The following is a 27245-nucleotide window of genomic DNA, read 5'->3' on the forward strand; positions in this document are numbered from 1 at the left end:
GATACTTTATGTGGAAAACCCAAAACACTCCACTCCAAAACTGCTAGAACCCATACAGGAATTCAGTAAGATGTCAGGATATAAACTCAATGCACAGAAATCGGTTGCATTTCCATGCGCCAACAGAAAGAGAATAAAGAGAAATTAAGGAGTCAATCCCATTTATAATTACACCCCAAACCATAAGATACTAGGAATAAACCTAACCAAAGAGGCAAAGAATCTGTACCTAGAAAACTATAAAGTACTTATGAAAGAAACTGAGGAAGACACAAAGAAATGGAAAAATGTTCCATGCTCATGGACTGGAAGAACAAATATTGTGAAAATGTCTATGCTACCTAAAGCAATCTACACATTTAATGCAATTGCTATCAAAATATCATCCTTTTTTTTTTTTTTCAAAAAGAAATGGAACAGATAATCCTAAAATTAATATGGAACCAGAAAAGACTCTGACTAGTCAGAGGAATGTTGAAAAAGAAAGCCAAAGTTGGTGGCATCACAATTTCAGACTTCAAGATCTATTACAATAGATGACAGCATCATCAAGACAGTATGGTACTGGCACAAAAACAGACACATAGATCAATGGAACAGAATAGAGAGCCCAGAAATGGACCCTCAACTCTACGGTCAACTAATCTTCGACAAAGCAGGAAAGGATATCCAGTGGAAAAAACAGTCTCTTCAACAAATTGTGTTGGAAAAATCGGAAAGAAGAATGAAACTGGATCATTTCCTCACACCACACACAAAAATAGACCCAAAATGGATGAAAATCCTCATTGTGAAACAGGAATTCTTCAAAATCCCGAGGAGAACATAGGCTGCAACCTCTTCGACCTCAGCCACAGAAATGATGTTTCCTAGAAACATCACCAAAGGCAAGGGAAGCAAGGGCAAAAATGAACTATTGGGACTTCATCAAGACCAAATGCTTTTGCACAGCAACGGAAATAGTCAACAAATCAAAAGACAACTGACAGAATGGGAGAAGATATTCGCAAATGATTTATCAGATAAAGGACTAGTATCCAAAATCTATAAAGAACTTATCAAACTCAATACCCAAAGAACAAATCACCCAATCAAGAAATGGGCAGAGGACATGAACAGACATTTCTGCAAAGAAGACATCCAGATGGCCACCAGAGAAATGAAAAAGTATTCCACATCACTCAGCATCAGGGAAATACAAATCAAAACCACAATGAGATACCGCCTCACACCAGTCAGAATGGCTAACATGAAAAAGTCAGGAAATGATAGATGTTGGTGAGGATATGAAGAAAGGGGAAATTTCCTACACTGTTGGAGGGAATACAAGGTGGTGCAGCCCCTCTGGAAAACAGCATGGATGTTCTTCAAAAAGTTGAAAATAGATCTACCCTACAATCCAGCAATCTCACTACTGGGTATTTACCCTAAAGATACAAATATAGTGATCCAAAGAGGCACATGCACCTAAATGTTTATAGTAGCAATGTCCACAATAGCCAAAATATGGAAAGAACCTAGATGTCCATCAACAGATGAATGGATAAAGAAGTTGTGACATACATATACGATGGAGTACTATGCAGCCAAGAAAAAAATGAAATTTTGCCATTTGCAAAGATATGGATGGAACTAGAGGGTACTATGCTGAGCAAAATGGGTCAATCAAAGAAAGACAATCATCGTATGATGTCTCTGATATGAGGAATTTGAGAGGCGGGGCAGGGGGTCGTCGGGTTTAGGGAGGGAAAAAATGAAACAAGATGGGATGAGGAGGGAGACAAACAATAAGAGACTTTTTTTTTCTTTTAGATATTATTTATTTTATAGAAAGAGATTACAAGTAGGCAGAGAGGCAGGCAGAGAGGGAGGGGGAAGCAAGCTCCCTGCTGAGCAGAGATCCACTGTGGGGCTGTTCCTAGGACCCTGAAATCATGATCTGAGCTGAAGGCAGAGGCTTAACCCACTGAGCCACCCAGGCACCCCACCATAAGAGACTCTTAATCTCACAAAACAATCTGAGAGTTGCTGGGGGTGGGGGTAGTGATAGGGTGGCTGGGTTATGGATAATGGGGTATGTGCTATGGTGAGTGCTGTGAAATGTGTAAGCCTGATGATTCACAGACTTGTACCTCTGGGGCAAATAATGCATTATATGTTAATAAAAATGAAAACAAAACAAGAGTTTAGTTGACATGGACAGGGGTGGACAAGTAAATATACTTCAGAAATGACAGAGCCAGATCTTTATCCTCAGATTCAAAGACCTTGCCTCTAGCCAAATTTTATGAGTTTTAGAGAAAAACATTTTATTAAATTATGAGCAACTTGCAGTTTCCAGACAAATGCTTAATATTGTCCCATGTAACTATGGGGGGAACGTCATGGCTTTAGAAATTCCTGACCAGTAAAACTCTATTCAGTAAGTATGTGGTTAGTGCTCAGATGTTGTGATGTAACTCTTCACTCCATTATCAACTGCTCTGGGGAGGCTAAGCATTCAAACTGTTGAAAAATGAAAATGGCTATTGGCATGGGGGAAAAGTCTCCGCACCACTGGTGAAGACTCTCCATTACTTCTACGAACACTGCCTTTTAGTTTATATGAATCAAGCACACAGTTAAGTTCACTGAAGGTCAATGGAGAAAAGCACAGCTGAAACAGGATCTAGTTTGGTTCAGGAAAGATAAATGTTTACATGTTGTTGATTGGCATGTAAGTCATTCAACACTCCTCCCTTAGGAATCTATATGAATCGCTGAATCCTACAGACTAAAATAGTTCCTATGAGGGCAGAGAGTGAAAGGGTCCCTGACGTACTCCCTGCCCCCCCCCTTTTTTTAGCATGAATATTGTTCATTTATGTCCAATGCACGCCTGTAGTCCCAAATCATACTAGATAACAGAACAAAACCCAAGGTCCTGAGACAGAGCTCAACACAAGGGAAATGTGGATTACTGACCCAAGTGTAATAGATGGACCTAGGAATTCCTATCAGAAGCACTGGGTCTGAGCATCATAACTGACATTCTAACGCTGCCAAAATCAGGCACTTTGGAGGGCCTTTAGGAAATGGAATAAATAGTAACATCTGTGTACTGGAGGCAAGGCAAGTGGTATTCCCATTCAGACGGGCCATGGCAAAGCTGGAAGGCTGCCATCAAAACCTGAGCCAGTCAGCTGAGACCCACCTTCGTGGCTGTGAAGGCGGAGAGTAATACTGTGTCAGCAGGTACTGGGAATACTAATCTCTGGCCTCCAGTAGCTATGGCAGTAGCAAAGATAGAAAAGGGCAAAGGAACTGGACTGTCTGGGTGCAGTCATACCGCAGCAGGTGGTGGCATTTTATGAAGGACTGAGCTTTCCTGCTCATGGTCCTTCAGCAACGCAGCAGTGTATTTGAGTACTGACTTCAATGGTAAGGTAAAATAACCAGGGCTAATCTCTTAGATATGGATGGCCATCCCTGGGCAGGCTAGAGCATAACATAGAAGAGGGTGCTGGAGCGGACAAAATTGCACTCTATGCTAATTTGGGGCAGGTGTGAGCTTGGGAGTCTTTAGAATTTGGATATTAAAGGCCGTGTGATTTTGTTTTGTTGCAAGTTGATGAGATCTCAGGAATCTAAGTTCCAGCTTAAAATAAGTAAATGTGAAGCTACAAGGGTTCTGTTCTTTGGCAGGTGGCAGAGATCCCATGAGCATTCTGTATTAAAAGGATTATGATTTATCCCTACAAGCTGCATTGTTATATCAACAAGATTTGGTTGAGTATAATTTGTTTTAAGTACAAGTACATAAGTAACAGAGATTTCTGGTTTTTTTAAACGAAGTTGAAAATAACATCATCAGAGTCTTGCCTCTAACAGATTCTTCATCAACATTTTACAAATGAGATCCCTAGACAGAATCATGACAGGTATTCACCTTTTACTTTACTTACAACCCCTACAACCTAAATCAAGTTTGGAACATAATCAAATGCATTGAAATTTAAAAATTTTTTTATAAACATATAAGCATTGAAAATTTTTATGTAAATCTTGATACAGATTAATTTTTCTGATATGATAATGCCTCAATAAAATATCCATCTGGAATACCAGTTACAAATTATTGTACCTGTGCAAAGTGTGAACTAGAGACTTAATAAACTTTATATTTTTCAAAATATTCGTTTTGTGGTTTAAATTACAGATCCTAGTAAAGAAAGCATAAATCAAAATTTCAAAAGGAGCAATTCATTCCATAGGTTGCCTTTTAGCTTTGTTTAGCTTTGTTTCCTTTGCTGTTCAGAAGCTTTTTACTTTGGGGAAGTTCCAATAGTTTATTTTTGCTTTTGTTTCCCTTACCTCAGGAGACATATCCAGTTACAAAGTTGCTGTGGCCAATGTCAGAAAGGCTACTGCTTGTGTTCTCCTCCAGGATTTTAATGGTTTCCTGTCTCACATTATGACATATCTGATAAATGGTGAGTATCTAAAATTTATAAAGAACTCTCAGAAGTCAACACCCAAAAAACAAATAATCCAATTAAAAGTGGGCAGAAGACATGAATAGACATCTTTCCAAAGAAGACATACAGATGGCCAACAAACACATGACAAGATGCTCAATGTTTCTGATCATCTGGGAAATACAAATCAAAACTCAGTGCAATATCACATCACACCTGTCAGAATGGCTAAAATCAACAACACAAGAGACAACAGGTGTTGGCAAGGATGTGGAGAAAGACGAACTCTCTTGCAGTGTTGGTGGGAATGCAAACCAGTGCTGCACACAATGGAATATTACCCAGCCGTCAAAGAGAAAGAAATCTTGCCATTTGCAATGATGTGGATAGAGCTAGAGCATATTATGCTAAGCAAAATAAGTCAGAGAAAGACAAATACCATATGATTTTGCATGTATGTGGTATTTAAGAAACAAAACAAACGATCAGAGGGGGGAAAAAGAGAGATCAAACCAGAGAACAAAATAATGGTTACCAGAGGGGAAATGAATAGGGGGATGGGTTAACTAGGTGATGGCAATGAAGGAGTGCAGTGGTTGTGATGAGCACCGGGTGTTTAATGGAAGTGTTGAATCACTAAATTGCACACCCGAAACTAATGTTACACTGTATTTAACTAACGAGAATTTAAACAAAAACTTAGAAAAAATAAGAAAGAATAATTCAAATAAAGAACACAAATAATGAAATAAACATCAGTGTATCACCATGGGTATAGTCATAGGCATAACAGTTTTGCATATGTATGCTCCCTGTGGAAGAAAACATATTGTCTGCAGAGTTAGTGAGATTTGTTGTAGATGGTTGTGTGTTGCTCTTGAAAGACAAAAAAAGTAGAAAATAAATGATCTAAGTTGGGGTAACCAGGATGGGCTGAAGTTTGCTAAATTGTAACTAAAATCCTAAATGCAAGAGCCGTAGTTTATGCTTAGAGCCGATGCAGCCCTCTAGGGCTGAGAGAAAAAAACAAAACAAAAAACACGGGAAGACTGAGTCATATAAGATGGCAACCAAAGGCTTCCTGTGAAGGCTTTTCCCTTTCCTTAGGTCAGTTGAAATTATCAAGGGCTGTTTTAGTTTTCATATAATTTGCATTTTAAGTACCAAGCATTTTTCTGTAATGACACTAAATTTTTAAATAGCAAAATGGGACAAAATTCAAATTCATTGTTTGGATTTTGGCTATGGCTATGTATGGCCTTTAAGGATGTTCTCCCAGGATGGCAGTGAGACCCTCTTCTTTCCCTCCTTAGGAAAGTAGAGAAAATACTCAGTACCTGATTATAAAAAAGCAAACAAGAGCCTTGTTTTTAGTTAACAGGCCTAAAAGAATACAACCAGAAATAAAGACAACCAAATGACTGATCAAATTACAGATTTAAAAAAATATATTTTCCTGAATTACACTGCAGGAAAATAACACATAACAAACAAATGAAAAACCTCTTGTGAGTCACCCCCCAAAAAAGATGTCACAAATCTTTACGTACCAGACTCATCCGGAGGGCCTGTATCAGAGTGGATGTCTGGTCCCCACTTCCAGCTATCAATGGAGCAGGGCAGAGCCTATAGATAATTTGCATTTCTAACAGTTGCCAGGGGATGTCTTGAGAATAAATGCTTTTAGGAGTCTTGAATCCCTTATCTGAGGGATAATAATTTTGTCCAGCAACTCTGAGAGTTAGGAAAATCAATGTTAGAGAAATACTTATATACTGACTCATCATTTGTTAGCTGAATGCCTGAGAGCCACACTTAAAAGAGCTCAGTCTTTCATGATCTACACATGCTCCCCATCTTGGAAGGATTCAAAGAAGACAAGTTAATTGGAAAGACTGGTTTATACTGTGCAAGTCCTCTTAATTGTGGAAAAAAATAAGTGTATAAATAAATAAATTTATGTATAGATAAATAAATACCATAAACAATTAGAATTGGAAGGAATTAAAATATAAAAGGAATCTCTGGAAAAATGAACCTATAAAGACCAAAACTTTTTTTAAAAAGTTTCTATTAAATCATTTAGCTGAGAAGGACGTTTTTCTTCTATAAAAAAATTATTTTATTTAATTTATGCGCAGTCTTTTCCCACACCACTGGCTTAACATCCTCTTGCTGTACCAAAAATTTAAGAAAGATGCAGACCTATAGCTTCCAAAGCCAAAGAATAAAGCAAGGCCAAATAATCCTGAAAACAAGAACACAGTTGCCCAGGGGAGTAACTGCTCTGAATTTACTTTCATTTTGTGGTTATAATGTGCATACTAGATGTTGTTGGGAAGATGACTAGGATTAACAAAAAATCTTGATAGGTCTCTTCAGAGAAGAGAGGAGAGTCAAAAAAGAAAAAGGGAAGTCAAAAAAAATCAAGGGAAGCTTTATTATTTTTATGATGATAGAATGGCGGAGTATCTCTTCCAAACAATTTGTATTTTGATCCAACTATTTCCTGGAATACAAGATTGAATTAAAAGTCCATATTTAGGGGCGCCTGGGTGGCTCAGTGGGTTAAGCCGCTGCCTTCGGCTCAGGTCATGATCTCAGGGTCCTGGGATCGAGCTCCGCATCGGGCTCTCTGCTCAGGAGCCTGCTCCCCCCCACCATCCCCCACCTGCCTCTCTGCCTACTTGTGATCTCTGTCAACTAAATAAATAAATAAAATCTTTTTTTAAAAAGTCCATATTCACTATATATCAGAACCATAAATGTATGAAAAAGATGAAAATCTAAATATACAAACAGAAAGGTCAAAGTTTCCTTGACTGTTGATTACTGACAAAAATAAAAGCAGTAGGGGGCTTGAATGATTTCAGCAATTAACTATTTACAAATACACCTCATAAATGAAACTTCATACTGTGAAAAATAATCTAGATACTAAAAGTGGTTTTAATATAAAATGTTCTATAATTGAAACTTTACATTAAGTACTATAGATTAAATGGAAGAGTTCAAAATTTTCCTAATCCCAAAATAATTCCAAAATCTGTCCAGTCCAGGAATCTAAAACTGATTTCACCTAAAAAAAAGCTGCCACCCTTCCACTTATTACTCTACAACTGCACATGAAGACAAACTTTAAAAAATACATCCACTGAATATTTTTTGAGAAAAGATGTATAGCCAACAATAGAAAAAGAAAAATGTGGGTGCCTGGGTGGCTCCATGGGTTGAGCCTCTGCTTTCGGCTCAAGGCGTGATCTCAGGGTCCTGTGATTGAGTCCTGAATCGGGCTCTCTGCTCAGCAGGGAGCCTGTTCCTCCTCTCTCTCTCTGCCTGCTTCTCTGCCTACTTGTGATCTCTATCTGTCAAATAAATAAATAAAATCTTTAAAAGAAGAAAAAAGAAAAATGTATTATATGTAACATGTATAAGAGCTCTTGCATCCATCCTGAGTTTTCTGAGGACAATCTCCATTTCCTGCTTCTTCTATCCAGATATCAGAGCTATAAATATGCCGATATGTGAATCTGTAACCAGTTGAGTATCAATATAATTATTTCCCTAACTTTCTAACGTATTCGATGGATGTCATCCTTATATTCCTACATACTTTTACAAAAAAGTTTATAAGATGTACCACTTAAAACTATTCTTCTCTCAAAAGAAAACAAAAAAACAAAAAAAAACTATTCTTCTCCAGAAAGGATATAATTACAGATACCCTATAACTTTCCAATTAACAATAGGAGCACTAAGGATGAATTGTGAAATCAAATATATTAGCGCAATATAAATGAAGAGCAGCATTAAAAGAACAGGCTATTGGGACGCCTGGGTGGCTCAGTTGGTTAAGCAGCTGCCTTCGGCTTGGGTCATGATCCCGGGGTCCTGGGATTGAGTCCCACATCGGGCTCCTTGCTTGGCGGGGAGCCTACTTCTCCCTCTGCTTCTGCCTGCCACTCTGTCTGCCTGTGCTCGCTCGCTCTCTCTCCCTCTGTCTCTGACAAATAAATAAAATCTTTAAAAAAAAAAAAAAAAGAACAGGCTATTCACAGAATAGAAGTATAAGGAAAGAGTAAATGGTATATGAGGGCTATAACATAATCTGTACTTAGATCTTTTATGTTTTTCATAGATTTTTTGCAGCCCTTCAAATTTAATATTTTGGAGAAGTTGAAAAATATTCAGATAGTTCAATGAAGTGGCTGAAGTACAAGAAACAATTTTGTGAGTAAAAGAGGAAAGAAAAATATCACTTGCTACATGGAAATACAATGAAGAAAATAATGTTTTAAGTAGTCCTTGAGTTATAGTCTGAATACTAATCCAAAACAATACATGACACTGAAAATAATTCTTTGGCTAGTCATTCAGCAGTATTTTCAGGTTCTAACCCCAAGACATTGCAAATTCACTTGGAATTTGATTTTGCAGAAAAACAAAATTTCCTTAATGGACATGACATTTATTAGACATACTGCATACCCCTTCTACTTGTATCATTCTAAATATTTGTGCTTTATATTTTATGTCTTTTTCTGCCTCCTCTTGGTAGATAGAGTAAGTGTTAGCATCCCCATTTTAAAGATGAGGAAACTCAAAAAAATTAAAGTAATTGCCACAGTGTAACCCACATGCAAAAACCAACACAATTCTAGAAGGGAGAAGGCAAAGTATTTTATCCATAGTTGGTGTCGGTGACATAGCATCTTGCAATGGGGCATGAAAGTAAAGGGTTTCTATGTAATGGGACAAATCCTCAGCAGGGTGCTGTTCTATTCCTACCTACAGAGCCAGACTTCTTAAATCTATAACCTCAGCAAGTCAGCAAACACTGCATTGTGTAGTAGGTATTAGCTGAATTTGTCTACACTGGAGGAGAGTGACACAACAGTTACAGACCTATGAAGATCTGTTCAGGACAAAATGGGAGCAGTAATAGAGCAGTACAAATAGAGTTCGTGAACCTGTCTCTTAATAATTTTTTGCTAGACTTCAAGGAATTGGAAATTTAAATGCTAGAAATTCTTTACTGTTGCCCTTTGTGCTCTGAAATCAGAAGTAATCACTCCGTATTCAGCTGCATGTGAACAGAAGCACAGGAGGCAGAAATGTAGCAAAGTAGGAGGCAGAAATTGGTCAGATATCATTTGTGGTTCAAGGTTGCAGGGACAGGTTAGGTTGTAGGAATTGGTAAGTGACACCAGAACCATATTAGTGATTATTTGTGTGTGTGATCATTTGTACTTTGTGTGTGTGCTCTAGGTCATAAGCTATATATGATTCACTGTCTTGTGCCTTTTCGTTCCTTGGAGATGCAACATAACCTAGAAGAAAAGGCAAGAACTTTGAAGACAGACTTATGACCAATCCAAAGTGTCTACAGAATAGCAATATGAGGTACTAGAAAGGTTACTTAGTTTCACTAAGCATCAGTGGTCCTCTGTAAAACTTAATTTTTGCCATTCTACCTTAAGTGACTGTGGGAAAGACTTAGATGACAATTTATATATATTATAATGAATATTGTTACATATGAGACATCAGGGTAATTGTTATTATCATAATTATTTCAGGTCTAATCATTATCTAGTAACCCCTGCATATGATTAATAAGAGACAGAAAGAGAGAGACAGAAGAGAAGTTGTCTTAGTGCTGGTTTGATCTAGTACAAAGGGGTAAAAACAAGACATCAGGCCTCAAATGAAGTCACTTACAGTAAGTGACTTCACCAAAATGAAAATTGACCCTAATTACAGCTTTAGCTCTCCCAGAAATGGAATTTCAAAACAGTCACTCAGGAATTGCCTGATAGTACAAGTTGGGTTATCTGCCTAATAGACCTCTGCCATCCCCTAAAGGAAAGTAACCTACATTTTTTTTTTTTCTGCCTAGTATAACTTTTTTGTTCCTGCTCCCTTCTGCCTATAAAAGTCCTTCATTTTATACAGCTCCTTGGTGCTCCCTTCTATCTGCTAGATGGGATGTGCTCAATTTGAATTGACTTTTGCTCAAATAAACTCTTAAAAATTTTAATATACCTCAACTTTGAACAAAATCATACCACAAAGGATTTACCTACACAGAGAATATACCTTTTTGCAATTGTGTAAAAGGCACATTTAATGTTAAAGCAGATGTTAAAGCAGATGGCATACCTGGAAGTCCCAAAAAGACTAGATCTTAGTGAAATATTTTTCTCCTAAATAATTCTGATTTTCTTGATTTTATTCATTGCTCCTAATATTTGTGGGGAAAGTCTAAATTAATTTATATTTACTTCACTGCAGTATAACTTATTCCCAGATCACACTGGAAAATGTGGAAAAAGTGGTATTTTGGTGAGGTCATTTAGATACAGAGTCTATCTTATTTTTGTAGAGCACTGCCATTATTTTGTATACAACTTCTCCCACTTGCATGTAACCAATTTTAATGCAATTTTTAGTTGTATAATTTTGGCATCATGTATTTCATGAACTTTTTGCATCTTCTTGGTAATATCTTCTTGGTAATAATAATGAAATAATAATAGAAAAGGAACAAGAAAAAGAGAATGAGAAGGGAGAAACAAAGGTTTTCTAAGATGATGGAATGACAACTTTGTCAAAATATAATTTTGCCTCATTATAAGTTTTCAAACAAAAACTAGTCTGAAAGTGTAACTTGAAATGTAAATATAAGCACTTAAGCCTTTAATCAAACACTAACCTTTCAAAACAATGACAAAAGAATTAAAATAAGATGTCTCATGGTCCCAATTTTACTGTTACTATGAAGTGAAATATTTTAAATATTCCTACAAACCAACTATGATAAAAATACTTTCTAGTTAGACATTTATTTATACACACATAGCTAAATAAAATGGTAAAATGAAAATATTAATAAAGAATAAAATAAAATGTTTTCAAGAGCTAAAGATTAAATCCTCAAATATGTTTTAAAAGAAAAGACAACCAAAAAATTTTTTGGTCTAACAACTCCATTTTATCACTGTTTCTTGCTTTATAAATTTCAAATTTATACTTATATTCTGTAGATAGTTTATTATGACTGAAAGCAAACTAAAAAAAATGAGTTCAGAGTTCATTGTGCTCTGATTTACAAGGAGTGAAAGCTGAGTGGAAGCTTAATCATGAACAAATTTAAATCCAAGGTGTTTAGTGTTTAAAAAAAAAAAGCAATTTCGGGGAAATGATATAATTACCTGGGTAACACTGAAAAGCCAAAAATTTTTTGAATTTTAAAATCTGCAAAAAATAAATCTGTGATTCTTTACATATTAACAATGGTGTACAAATAAAGTGGGGTTGTATAATAATGGATAGTCTGTTTCTCATAATGGAGGGGGTGACCATGGTACAGGAAAAGAGCCATCACCAGATAAATGGCAAATGTTCTCTGAGGTCTCATTTGTTTTCACTATTTTATCAAGAACAGTGAGTTTAAACCAGAAAATTCCCTTTGGTAGAATAACTTTTTTATTTTTTATTATTTATTTATTTTTTTTTTAAAGATTTTTTATTTATTTATTTGAGAGAGAGAGACAGTGAGAGAGAGCATGAGCGAGGAGAAGGTCAGAGAGAGAAGCAGACTCCCCATGGAGCTGGGAGCCTGATGTGGGACTCGATCCCGGGACTCCAGGATCACGCCCTGAGCCGAAGGCAGTCGTCCAACCAACTGAGCCACCCAGGCGTCCCTAGAATAACTTTTTTAAAAAACAAGTTCATTACATATATTTTTTAGTTCAGAAAAGCCTTAATTATATTATGCCTTGGGAATAGGTGTTAGTAGCAGATATCTAAAAGCAAGTGTTCTATCTGGTTTATTATAATTCATTCACTTTCAGTCCTAATGCATCAATAATAGCAGGAGCATAAAAAACATTACAAAGGACACTAATTCCTCCTTGATAAAATTGTATTAGATTTGTTAAAATTGGTACACTTTTAGCCTCTTTCTTAAAACCAGTGAGTCTCATTCCCACAGTAGCTGGTGCTAGCACTCTCCCATGCATGTGAGCAGTAGAAAAGAGGCCAGTCCATCTGATTGTTCTAGACTGACCTAAAGCTACGGGGCTGGGTTTATTTTAATTTTTCTAAGTCTGCAGCTGACAGCATCATGCTAGAAACCTCTCAAAATGTCCACACACTCCCCAAAACCTTTGATTAAATGTCTTGCTTTAAAATAATAATAATGAAATAATGATAGAAAAGGAACAAAAAAAAGAGAATGAGAAGGGAGAAACAAAGGTTTTCTAAGATGATGGAATGACAACTTTGTCAAAATATAATTTTGCCTCATTATAAGTTTTCAAACAAAAACTAGTCTGAAAGTGTAACTTGAAATGTAAATATAAGCACTTAAGCCTTTAATCAAACACTAACCTTTCAAAACAATGACAAAAGAATTAAAATAAGATGTCTCATGGTCCCAATTTTACTGTTACTATGAAGTGAAATTATTTAAAAACTAGTAGCTTCACTTCCAAGGGGCATCTACTTGCACATGTATGCTAATTTTTCATTCAAAGAGCCTTTTCCCCCATACAAATAAATTCTAGACAGAATGATTTCAATACATGCAGTAAAACATTATTTTTATGAATTCCTTAAATAGAAGTGTGCCTTTAAAAGGAAAAAAAGGGGGGTTGGGGGGAGAAAAAATTGATTCCATTGTGTTCCAGAAAATGACAGGTCTAGGCAGACAGAGGTTTAGCTGTGGAGTTTAGATAACACGTTCTGGTGTACGGAGTTCCCAGATGAGTCAAGGTTTCCAAAAACCACTGACAAGATGTCTACCCATAAAACACAGAGATGACCAGGAAAATGACAACTATTCCATTAAAGAGACAGCTGGGCATTCAAAAAGTATCCTGCAAGGAAAACTGTTCACAAGGCACCTGAAGGGTCAACATCAGAATATTTTGTGCTATCGTTGCAAAGAAAGATTTATTTTGAAATAAATAGCATAAAGAATATTCCACGGAAGTGATTTTATAGGAATTACTACTCCCAAAGACCACTTCTTTATTTAGTGTCAGTTTGGCTGAAATGGTAAAATGAAAGCTATGAGCATACTTCAGAATTCAGTAACTTAAAGTGGAAATCCTTTGTTCAGTCCCAATCTTTTTTTTTCCACTTTTAAAATTATTGTTTATAATTGTTATTTGACACACAAAACCATGCTAAGAAAATTGAAATCAAGGTAAGTCATAAATCTACATCATCTATTTGCCATAGCCATTGCCGTAAAGATTAGCAAATATATGAGGTGGTGCTTGGGAGGCCAAGACCCTGTTTCTTCCTATTGCTGTGGACGGAGAAGGGGGGCGGGACAAAAGCAGGAAGGAGATGACTTTGATATTATCTGTTTTCACTTTCCTCTTGATTCAGGGATAATACTACATGAGATGAGGGGGGAAAAAAAAAAAAAAGAATGAGGGAAGAGACCAGCCCAGGGATAAAGAAGATATTTTTAAAAAGAAAGAAACCAAGTATTCCTGAAAGTCTACAACAATAACATAAAATGTAAGCTCCAGAAAATAGATGCTCTGTCAAAATTTAGATTACTAAAATCATGGAAGAAGTGGAAAACTTGAAAAGACCAATTACTGTAAAATAGATTGGAAAGATAATTAAATGGCTACCATTCATGAAAGTACCAGGACTAGATTATTTCGAAGATGGGTTTTAGAAAACATTAATATCTCTGATCCTATTTGAACTGTTCACAGAAGGAAATCTCAATTTATTCTTTGAAGCTTGCATAATTTGCAAAATATTATAGGTGAAAAGCTATGAATCAATCCAATTTTTGAATAAAGTTGCAAGAAGTATAAATAAAAATATTAGAAGTAGAATACAGCCATTGAAGCAAAGGATAATATATTACAAATAAATAAGTTATAGCCTAGGAAAGGAAGGTTGGGTTAATATAAGAACACTTACTAACCTATCTGAATGCATCTAAAATTTTAAAAAAGGAAATATTATCATATTAATGTAAATTAAAAAACATTTATTAAAATATATTGCCTTTCCTGATAATTGAAGGAATCTACTTAATTGTAATAAAGACTACTTATTAAATAGCAATTTTATAATAAATAACAAAATAACTAAAATCTTTAATTTTAAAATCAGGAATGTGACTGAGATTCTTGCTATTGTCATTTAGATTTAACACTTTCTTGGAGAATCTTATGAATACATTAGGATATAAAATAAATACTATTAATACTAGACATAAATGAAATTTCCCCTTTAAAGATATTTCCTGAAAAAACCCAAGAGATGCTAGAAAATCTTCACTATATTAATAAGAGGATTCAAACATGAAAAAGGTGACAAAGACACATATTTTCTCCATTTTAATAATAAAAACTTAGGGGAAAATATTCTATTCACAATTGTTATGAAACCTACAAAACATATATGAATAAATTTAACAACAATGGCACAAAATCTATATGAAAATGTCTACAAAGTCTTATTGAACTGAAGATCAAAATAAAATAAGACAGATTAGAATGGAATGACATTAAATTCTCAATGAGAAATCTGAACTTCATAAATTATCCCTCCGTCAAATTAATTTAAAAAAAAACCCACAATTCTAATTATAATCTTAATAGGTTTTGTTTTGTTTTGAATTGAATATAATGATTTTTAAATTAACATTAAGGATTAAAAACTGGAGAATAGCCAAGGGAGGTAAGAACAAGTAAAATACTGAGCAGACTTGTTTTACCATTTGTCACAGTACTATAAACCCATTAAAATCACAAATTAGGTAGTGACATATGATGCAAATAAATCAATAGAAGAGAACAGAGAAAAATATGAGAAAAAATCCAGTACATTTCATAATTTAATATAAACAAATAAGATATTTCTATTATTTGGGAAAATAAATGGTAGAACAAATGGTTTCCCATATGGAAGAAAATAATGTTGGTGTCCGACTTAATATTAAATACTAAAATATATTCCAGATTAATTAAAAGCTTATGATAAATATTAATAAATATCTTGGAAAATAATATAGGATATTATATGTATAACTTCACTATCTTCATTACCGAGACAGGAAGCAGAAAATACAAATACTTCCTGAAATAAAAATTTAAATAATAGTCATTTTAGTCAATGGGACCAAAACAAAAAAACATTAAGAGAGATGTAGAGAATTTTTTTTAACACATATTGAAGGGTGACAGGTTAATTCTATAATATCAAAAGATGTTAATACCTATAAGTAGAAACTAACTAGAAAATAAACATCTCAAGAAATGGGCAAAGATTTGGATCTTTTACAGTAATTATAAATTGATTTAACATATTCAAAGAACAATCTGGGACTATAAAATTAAATAGACGTCATTAGATTTCCATATCTTTGCACAACACTTTGTCATCCTCTCAGATCTCATTGATAAAAAGAAAATGATACCAAAGTAAAACATGTTAAATGTTTACTGTTATGCCTTTGGGTTAAAAAGGTAAGCTGAACATACAATGTGTACACTTCTGCAACTATTAGGAGCAGAACATCAACAAGAGATATTTCAGCCAACTCATGGAAGAAGACCAGACATACATGTATTGATTAATAAGCAGAGTGGAACAATGCCAGCTCACTGTCCATATGGCAGGGTGAACAGACACAAAGGAAGCTGAACTGTTAGGCAGAATTCTGCATATTCTGGAAACTTGAGGAAGGAACATGTGAACGAAAGTGTTAAAAATGGGCCAGAGGTGTTAAAAATGGGCCAGAGGTGGGGTGGGGGGAGGTGGGCCAGAGAACAGGGATAATCCCTTTATGACTTTGATTTTTAGAACCAGCCAAACACATTTATCTTTCCAGAGAAAGAAAAGAGAGTTTTAAATAATTAAGTAAATAAAAAATAGCTATAATATATAATAACTGTTAATTGAAATAATCTGAGTTTAAGGAAGGCAAAGGTTCAAATGCCTAGAGAATCATCAAAATGATACATGCTAAGTACAGAGCTGAAGGCATTCATGTCTTTTCAAATTAAAAGATCTATAAAATTTTAAATTATGTCCACACTTAGACACCTCATCTTGAAATGCTAACACAAGAAGGATAAAATGAGTATTTCAAGAATTTCTTTTAAAATCATCTATGAAAGAATGAGGAAAAGATTGAGACCAGACTCCCATCAGGAGCACTACTGCCTAGAATGCAATTGAACAATGACTTCAGGGTCCTAAAGAAAAGTGGCTCTCTATCCTGAATTCTGCATCTAACAAAACTATTACTCTATTACTCAACTGTAAAGGTAGAAAAAATTCAGAAAGTTTACCTTGCCAGCATGGCTTTTCAGGAAGTTGTGTGAAGAGTATCAGAAAGAAAGTACATCGCATCTAAGAAAGAATAAATCTAACTCATAGAACAGAGCAGGGAAGATAGATGTCAAAGAGGCTCAGAGAGCAACCAATTTAGGTAAAAGCAAAAAGAGAGAGTACTATGAGAGAATTCTCCAGGGAAAAAGAGCATACCATTAAAATAAAAAGCTACAGATAATATCATGATCAAATATGAAGAAAATGGTCTAAATTGAAACAGGAAAGCAATGTGTTCCCAAAATAACAGTAAAATGGATACCAAGCAATAGATAGAATGAATCAAGAATTAAAAATGTATTTAAGATATAGCTAAAAAACAAACAACAACAAAAACTCCATTTCTCTTTTACAAAAGAAAAAAAGAAAGGCAACCAGAAACTTTGGTAGGGGATGAAGGGTGGTAAAAACAAAGTATGATCCAAAAGTAAATTGGGTTAAAATGATTTCTTTGCTTTTACATACTCTCTAAAGTATATTCCTTACATATATAGATGATATACATATAGATCAATCTATGTATTCCAGAAAAACTATAAAGAGATTAGGACCAGTGGGAGAGAGGTAAGAGAAAGACTTTTATTTTATTGTAAAGCCAATTTTAGTATTTGGTTCTGTAAAATATCGACATGAACAAACTTGATTTTTTTTTTTCAGGAAAGTAGTACATACACATATATATCACAACATGTTTCCTCTTCAAAATATTTTCCCAAAAATTATTAGATGATTTATAAACATGAATTTAGATTGTCAAAATGTAATTGCTTATATTTACTACATTTTATAAATCTTTAGTCACAGCCTAACTCCAGAATGAGAGCACAGACTATCTTCTTGTAGAACAAATGGCCCACACTTCCCCAAGGGAACACATCCTTTTGAGAATAAATTGCATTTACCATGTTGCATGATTACATTTTTTTTAGGACTACAGGCTAAATCCATAAAACTTGTAATGATGTTTTTTTTTTTCTCTTTTCCCTCCTAGGCTTATGGGAAAAGACTTATTTTCACAAAGACTTATTTTCTAAGTCATTAGAAACATTGTTAATTTACTACTATCTCAAGTCTCTTCATCTCTAATCTACATTGATTTTCTGTCCTGAACACAGAAAGTGTGAATTTTTAATGCTTTAGCTGCAATAAGTTTTCTTTTGGATATTTTTTCTCCAAGAAAAATTGAATGAAAGAGGCAAGGCAACTGCTTGAACATAGATTAATAACTTTCTAGAAATGACTGCAAGGAGTGTACAAATTTTTAGGGAGGTAACATTATTAAAGGATATAAAGAAGTGAAAACATAAAGAAACATATGACCTAGAAATAAGACAAAGTGCTTCTCATTTATTACTGTTGGTTATAATCTCTATCAGGACCTGAGCTCCATGAGCCATTAAAATTCAACTCATGGCCCATTATCAGTAAAAAGTAAATTTCAGAAATTTAGAGAAGTTTTTTTTTTTTTTCCCCATACAAATTAAGTATGTGACTATCTTCTCTTATAAATCTTTTAAGGTGTGTATATATTTCCCAAATTGCCATTCAGAATGTTTTTAAAAATGGGCCTTAGATCTGTCCTTTGTTCACTTATTTATTTAATTTTGAGAGAGAATGTGCAAGAGCACAGGCACAGTAGAGGGGGGAGGAGCTGAGGGAGAGAGAGACTCTTAAGCAGGCTGCATGGTGGGTATGGCTCTATCTCAGGACCCTGAGATCATGACCTGAGCCTAAATCAAGAGTCTGATGCTTATCAGACTGAGCCACCCAGGCACCCCAGGTCTTTTGGTGCTTCAGTCACTATGTGGCTCTCAGGTCTTCTCTGGATGACAAGAGGTTACTTTTCTTTACTAGGTTAGCTCAAGGAGAAGAAAATCAAGGAAGTCAAAGCAGGTGAGCTTGTCTGAAACTGCTTCATTGTTGTCTTCTTAATCCTGTGCCCTCACCTTCAGTGGGAAGAAGGATTTCTGTCAATTCACAAATCAATACTCATTGAGAAACGCATGTAATTTATTTTTTAAAAATTGCTGTAAGGAAACAGAGTGGCCCAAATGGAGCTGTAGTTCTTTAAAAATGGTCAGAAATTGGGGCACCTGGGTGGCTCAGCGGGTTAAGCCACTGTCTTCGGCTCAGGTCATGAACTCGGAGTCCTGGAATCGAGCCCCGCATTGGGCTCTCTGCTCAGCAGGGAGCCTGCTTCCTCCTCTCTCTCTGCCTGCCTCTCTGCCTGCTTGTGATCTCTCTCAATAAATCTCTCTCAAATAAATAAATAAAATCTTTAAAAAAAAATGGTCAGAAATTAACATTTAAAACTTCAATATATTAACTAAAAAGGGTGTTCAATTATTTTATTAATTTGAAAGAATGAGAAGGAATATAATGATACAATCTAATAGCTTATCATTCTTTTTTTAAAAAAATTAAATTTATTTTTGTGTGTGAGAGAGAGAAAATGTGCATACACAAGCACAAAGGGGGAGGGGCAGAGGGAGAAGCAGACTCCCTGCTGGGCTGGGAGGCTGACACAGGAGTCAGGACTCCATCTCAGGGTCCTGGGATCATGACCTGAGCTGAAGACAAGCACTTAACCTACTGAGCACCCAGACACCCTAGTTTATCATTCTTAAAAGACCAGGAAGAAGGATGAATGAACATTGGGTTCTTTTTCTAGCCATCACAGCCCTATTTTGTCAAATTAGCTTTAACCACATTATTTTAATCTCTTGCTTTTTCAGTGATAAAACAGGAAACTATTCCAATCATTCCTATTCATTTAATTTTAGGATTAGCTATTGCAGTCTAAACTGATGTCGTGGCAAACCTCTGCACTAGATACGATAACATACATTAAAACATATTATGCCAAATGATATGCGTAATACATAATTTTTTTTTCAATTACATAGACACAAATTCATCAATTCTTTAGAGCTCTTTACCAATAACAAATGTGGGAGGAGATACTTTGTCTTTAGTTGATATATATTAGATATACATTATAGTATATATACAGATGTGTCTATATATAAATTATCATCATCAAAATGCTGATTGCTATAAGAAAAGAAAAAACACCATTCTAAGTCACTATTTCTGGAAATTAAGGATGCCCTATGATGATGTTCTTTTTCAAGAAAAAAAATATCCATCACTAAGGGTTTTCTGTTCTTAATTCTTAAGACATGAGATCATTTCCTCTAAATACAAAACTAAAAAATAATCCTTGATAAAGGATGGCAGATCACAATTTAAAATCTAAATGGTCTCCAAATTGCCATGATGGATTTTAACTTTTCCAATAACATAACAAAACTTGTTTTCATTTGCTAGATAGATTGTGGCCCTCTGTACTGTGCTCCTAAGTGACACTTCAGTACAGGGGTTAAGGGCATGGATTTGGCAGTCAAAAGGACTTGGGTCTATATACTAACTCTACTATTTCCTAGGTAGGCATATGAATTTGGACAGAAATTGTGGGATTCAATATGAGGTTTCTAGGAACTATAGAGGAAGATGTCTAAGAGCATCTGTAGAAGGTAATGGAAGTGGTTAAAAAAAACTGATTCTTATATTACTGTGATCCTGGTATGCTGTCCTCTCCTTTATTTTTATGAAATCAGAGTAGTGGACTTTTAGCTATTTTAAATTTATTTCTAGTTTCAGGACCGGGTTTCCTTGATCAAACCAGTGGGTCCAAGCTAAGAAAGGTATTATATTTTTCTGTCAAAATAACTTAAATAGAAAAGAAAAGTGGAAAGTGAGGGGGAGTAAGAGAGGAAAGAAGAAAGGATGCAAGTAAAATAGCAAAAAAGGTAGGAAGGAAGGAAAAAAGAAAGAAATATTTTTGGCCATTCAGCAACCCATATTCTGGTAATGTCACCAAGAAAACTCCTGTGCCGTTAGCAGTTAGGAACTTACACACTCTTCAAATTACTTTAGACAACTTAGAGCAGTGCAACTTATTAACATTTTTTGGTCATTAAGAAACTGACATCCCATCACATCTTAGTCCAGATGAAGTTGGGCTGGACCGTTCCACTTAAGACATGAGGAAATGCTTTCATGGGAGCCATTCATATGTATTCATTTATAAATCATTCTGCAAGAGTTAACTAGGCCTTTCTCGGGGGGATTTGATGTTGTCAAGAATTCCGTAATACACAGGCTTCCTATGGGTTCTGGCTTCAGATTTCCTTTGCTTAGAATTGAAATCATCATTTTCCTTCAACATATTATATTCCTTGAAATGCTAGAGACCCTCAAAGGCTACTGTTGAGTTCTTTTTCCAGTTAACCTGTTTTAAATTTTTAAATATTTTGTCTTCACTCTTAGGAAAAAAAAATATTAGTAAACAAAACTCAGTGAAGACATCATTATGCTTTTCAAAAGGATAATTAAATTTTATATTTTTTTAAAAATATATTTATTTATTTTAGAGACAGAGAAGGAGAGAGAGTGTGTGTGGGAGAGGCAGAGGAAGAATCTCAAGCAGACTCCCTGCTGAGCTTGGAGACTGACATAGCTTTTGAGCCCACAGACCCTGAGATCATGACCTGAGCCAAAATCAAGAGTCAGACACTAAACCAACTGAGCCACCCAGGCACCCCTAAATTTTATAATTTGTAAAGCAATAGAAGATAAAGGGACAGGGAGTTTATTTTAACAAGAGACAAAGGGACAGGGAGTTCATTTTAACAAGAGACAAATAATAAACATCAAAATAAAAATAGATGATATTTAAAGGATAAATATCTTTACTATATGATCAATACATAAAAACTGTTATGATAAACACTAAGACTCCAAAAAAAGCAAATGTAAATCCATACCAAAAGACAATCCTTCCAAAAAGGATATACAGATGGAAAATAACTAATGAACATATGAAAAGTCCAAGTCTGTCAAGATAAGAAATGCAATTCAAAACAAAAATGACATTTTCTTCTCCTATCAGACTGACAAAGGTGAGAACAGATAATACTCAGGGTCAGGAAGAGTGCAGTAAAATAGACTCTGCTGTACATTTCTGGAAGGATAATTCAGTAAAATAATGTTGGATAGGTAATTCCCAATTATATACTAAAAACCTGAAAATTTTTCATATTATTTCATTATACTGAGATATTTCTTCTAAGGGACGAAATCACAAATAAAGATGAGAGTATTTTTATGAAGATGATTATATGGAATTATTTATCATAAAAACAAGGAAATCACTAATATATAATATATAACAACCCATAATACATGTTATGTATTATTATATAGTATGATAAACAATAAGAGTGTAAAAGCTTAAATGAATATCTATATGAATTTAAAATTGTTTGATATAATGTTAAAAGAGATGAAGACCTATTTGAAATGTAGAAGAATCTGACATGTTTCTTTTTTTTTTAAGATTTTATATTTATTTGACAGAAAAAGACATAGTGAGAGAGGGAATACAAGCAGGGGGAGCAGCAGAGGGAGAAGCAGGCTTTGGGCTGAGCAGGGAGCCAGATGTAGGGCTCGATCCCAGGACCCAAGCCAAAGGCAGATGCTTAATGACTGAGCCACCCTGGTGCCACAGAATCTGGCATGTTTCAGTTGGACATACATGAAGGAAATATGCAGAAATGTTAATAATAACTTTCAGTTTGAAATTATGAGTGTATTTCTATTTTTAAACTGAAATTTTTATAATGCCAAAATATAAAACAGCAAATAAAGAAATAAGAAAGGCCTATATATTTAGGGGAGAAAAAATAAATTTCACTGATCATATCTGAATCTCCAGGATACAGAGAGCTTTTGGAAATTAGCTAAGTGCAACAATACATTATCTTTAGTTACAGCTTGTCCCAGTTATCCATTTTTCTGCTAAACACAGATTCTTCAATGATCACAATTTCTGGCATCTGTAATTTCATTCAGATTTCTTTTAACTTTCTTTAATTCCTTTGGTCATCTTTAGGCAAATTAAAAATATTAATTCCCTTTTTATGTCAAATTCTCTACTTTCTGAATCAATGTTTGACTTTTAACATAGCATAACAGACATTAGATTCCATTCATTTGATTATTCAGAAGTTTGTTATACAGAAAATACACAGAAATAAATAGCTAGACTGGAAATCAGTACCAAAACTGAAATGATAGTATAATATAAACCTAAAACACAGCATTAGTTTTACAAAAAGGTTAACAGGTGGAGGCCAGAAGGGCTATGAGGAGACTCTCAATGAAGACAGGAAGGACAGTAAGGAAGTGATTTTTGCGGACTGGGGAAAAAAGTATTTACAGTAAATTACTATCAGAACAAGGAGCTTGACCGTTGGCTGCGATACTAGGAAGAGAGAAAATATACCTATCAACTTGTGGATCTGCTAAGTGGATTTCCAAGCAAAGAGCCGACTGTGTTACTTGCCACCTTTTAGCCACACATAGTATGGTAATTATAAGAGAGGGATGAGCAAAAGAGAGATCAATTCAGTTTCTAAGCAGAATTTAGAGAATTTATTTCCAACTCAGGACTTTCAGAGTTGAAAAATAAAGGTTTCACATTTACAGAATCTCCAACTGGCAAGAGGTTTTTCAAGTAAGACACTTACTTTCAAGTAAGATCAAATTCAGAATGCTGTTTGCAAGTTGAGATCAAAGCAAAGATGTTGCTCTAAGACGCATTGTTAAGACCTCAGGAAGATTTCAGAGACACTCTTAGCTATATAAAATATCTAACAATCTTAAAGGTGTCGCTTGGCATCTTAATTCTCATCTCATGTTAGAGTGAACAGCCTTTCTTCAGAAGATTTGTGGGTATGTGTTTTGTCTAAAGGGATGGGGTTATAATTTGATACATAGAAATTCTACAAAATTGTTTAAAGAGTTGTAGCAGCCTGGAACAAAAGGGAAAAAAATCATTCAATCATTAACTTAGAACACCTTGCTCTATTTTAAATGGCTTGCCATTCTATCACTAGTCTATACAATTTAATATCATTTCAAATTCAAAATGAGAAAAATATTATAGCTAACTTTTATTGACACTTTTTAAATACCAAGCATTGTGCTAAGGACATTTTACAGGATATTCCATTTATTCCTCCCAACAAAACTTTCTGTTTTTTGAGTTTTTAAACTGTTCGAACATTTTGATCCACATCTAGATTTTTATTCCGAAATCTTTATCAGAAACAGAGATGACATATTTATAAGTTTATACTTAGAGTAACATTATTTATACACATAAAATCACAGAGGACCCTCAAAGTCTAATAAGAGAGAACAGTAAATTAAGAATCTTTCATATAATGACTTATAACTAATTAATTGAAGCTTATGAGATAATATAATTATTCTCTTATTTTTAAAGTAGGAAAACCAAAAATTGGTGAGGTCATGTTTGTCTAAAATTTTTTTTAAAATGGCAGATACAAGATTTCAGTCCTGATATTATGACTTTGGAAGACCCACTCCCAATCACTGTACTATTTTCCCTATATTCGATCATATTACAATTTATATAAGAAAGTGAATGGTCCTATCATATCTTGTATATTGAAAAACTTCACCCTGCAACAAAACACATAGTACTTTTTACATGATTTACAGGGCTATATACCCTCAAAGAGGACATGGACTCATTTTTGGGCATGCACCCAGAGAAGAAAGCTATGGATTTCTCACTCATCCTTAGCCAGACAGTGGATCCCTAGGTCCAGCTGTCACAACATTGTCTGTTTCAGTCCCAGTGAGCTTTATCTAGGTTCCAGATGACTGGGACAGCAGGTCGGAAGAGGGCATCTTTTATGTGAAGGAGGCCTTTGTGAAACCTGAGAAGGCTTGCTGGTTTGTGTTGAATAAGGCAGAGTTTTAGCTGCACTAGCTTATATATATATCCCTTTACCATAAAATTGCTTTATAATTTTAAATAAATGCTTATAGGCTTTTCCTTTGTCAAAAATAGAAGAGAAAAAATGATGAAACTAAAAAAAAATCTACATTAATGAAGAGCTATAGCTGAGATCGAAGGCACATACAAAAGTAAAAAATTCTAAGTTATGGTTCCCATAGCAACTGCAACACAGTTGGATTTCACTTTTATGTTAAGTAAGTTTAACTTGAGTGGAGATGCAAAATACTTCCTCTGAAGCAAAAAGAGAATTATGGAAAATATACAGACTACGGTCTAGATTCTTCCAGCTTTCAAAAGTATCAAATATTAATCCCAATATATGTAAATATTTTGACATCAGAGCTACATACTCATTTGTATTGATTTTAAACTATATTTATTCAATTTATAAAATATGATTATTTTAAATGGGGAAGATTCTCAACAAAATCTGTTAAATCAAAGGACACAATCTTATAGTTTGGAAATATAGGGGCATAGTTCTGTTTTTAATTAAAAGAAATACTTACTGGAAGTGTAGTTTATGAAAATACAATCTGATTATGTTCACCGTCAAGTGTTTTAAACTTGACATTTTCAGTTACTGTAAATGTAATCTGAAACTAGGAAAACAACCTAATAGTACTCTAAGGAGAGGATATACAGATAAATTTTCGAGACATTTGTAGTTTGCATCATTACTCCAATTTTTCTTTTTTTAAAGAAGCAGGAAAGGTACTTACTCCTGTTATGTAACGAGGTCTATATTGAATAGTTCCAAATAAACCAAGAATGACGATAATAATATGTACAAAATTTGCCAGGATAGGTGCCCACTGATATCCAAGGAAGTCAAATATTTGCCTCTCCAGCACACAAACCTAGAATAGCAAAACAGGATATATAAACATAAGCACAGTGGTGAGAGAGAGAGAAAAAGGATCATATTGCATTCTAATTAGCAATTATAATTGTGTTATTCTATCTTGCATTTGTCTTTAACAGTGAGACTGACGTTTTCAGGTATATTTCAAAGAAACACTATGGAAGCTGTAGATCCACAGATAGCTACAATCCTTTTAACGATGATTTTGTGGAGGTATCAAGCCATATTCACAGGATATCATCTGTGCAGTTGAAGGATAAATTATATCGTCATATGCACTAACTCTTGGATTCATCAACCAGCAAGTTTGCAAAGTCCACACAAAGGGCTTACTGTTAGGATCTGCCCAAATGTCACTATACAGGTTGGGAATAAAACAAAGGGGATTGACGTAGAGGAAAAATAACTCATCACCAAGTCACCTGACCTGAATTCTGGACTTAGATCTGACTCCAAACAGCTGTAGTCCCCTCGCTAAGTCTAGCTCTTGTCTGGGATTCTGATGACTCACTTGTAAAATGCGTGATTTTGACTATTGTTTAGGGTTCTACTACCCCAAATTGATCTGGATTATAAATTAAACATGACTTTCTTTTTTCTGTCATACCCAGTTACCTATATAACTGGCCAAAGGGTAAAAAAAGGACATTAAAATAATGGGGAACAAATATAAAAATAAAACATCACTGTTATAAAAGTAAGAAGCTTAGGTCATTTCAAATGATCTTACATTAATCTGTGCTTACAACTTTACAGTTAACACACAGGTAGAAATCTAAGGAGTAAGAGAAGAAAAACAAAAGCAGCCAGCCAACCAACCAACCAGACAAAAGCTGCCAAAGTCAAGAAGTGCCATTTGATATTGAGAAGGAAAACCTCGATAGCTATCAAGTCTCTCATCAAATCTAACAAAGCAAAAGAGGAATGGTGAGTTAAACTCAGCTTCGTCCTTTGTGTCTTCCCTCAGGTGGAATGATAATCAACTGTTTGGACTAAAACATTATGAAAGGACCTGATGGACCTGATGATCTTCCTCACAGAGATTCAACAATTCTTTTTTTTTTTTTTTTTTTTTTTTTTTTTCCCCAAGCCAGGCTTTAAAGAAAAGGATTTTAAAAACCCTCAGTTACTAACATCACTGTGCTTTAATGATTTTCCTTGTCAGGATACTAACTCTCAAATTAGTGTGCTTTTAAATTAAATACCTGTAGCACACTTTGAAGATTCTTTGAATGAGCATTATTCCCACTGCATTTCTTTAGCTGCTCAGCATACATTTCCACCAGGCATTGAAAAAGAAAATAAATTCATGACAACTGTTTGCATAACACTTCTGTTTCCTAAGGCATGCTGGGTACCATATAAGGGCTGTAATGGTAATCCAGACTTGTCAAATCTTCATTTTCACTTAGTCTTGGCGGTGATTACAAAAGAGAGAATGTAATCTGTTCTACCTTCCATATTCTAAATTCACAATACCCACCGGAGTTGCAAAAGTGGAATGTAAATAATACTGCCTATGACTCCAGATTCATAAACCTTGAACTGCCTTCTGATGAAACATTCCTTCAATGCTATCATGCACTCAACACTGCACATAAAGGAGACCCATTTGTGGAGTTAGGAAGTATTATGTATGCCTTGTTTT

The 27245-nt window shown here is 34.7% G+C and overlaps 1 protein-coding gene across 2 annotated transcripts in view; it reads right to left on the reverse strand.

Annotated features, from left to right (window-relative positions):
* Positions 1-27245, reverse strand: part of NKAIN2 (sodium/potassium transporting ATPase interacting 2) — a 999851-nt gene that overhangs the window by 501044 nt on the left and 471562 nt on the right. For both annotated transcript variants that reach the window (XM_044249576.1, XM_044249582.1), the window contains exon 2: positions 25455-25592. In XM_044249576.1, coding sequence (XP_044105511.1) covers positions 25455-25592 — 138 coding nt within the window. The remainder of the gene's footprint in view (positions 1-25454; positions 25593-27245) is intronic.

This window comes from Neovison vison, chromosome 1, assembly GCF_020171115.1.
Source record: "Neovison vison isolate M4711 chromosome 1, ASM_NN_V1, whole genome shotgun sequence".
NCBI lineage: Eukaryota > Metazoa > Chordata > Mammalia > Carnivora > Mustelidae > Neogale > Neogale vison.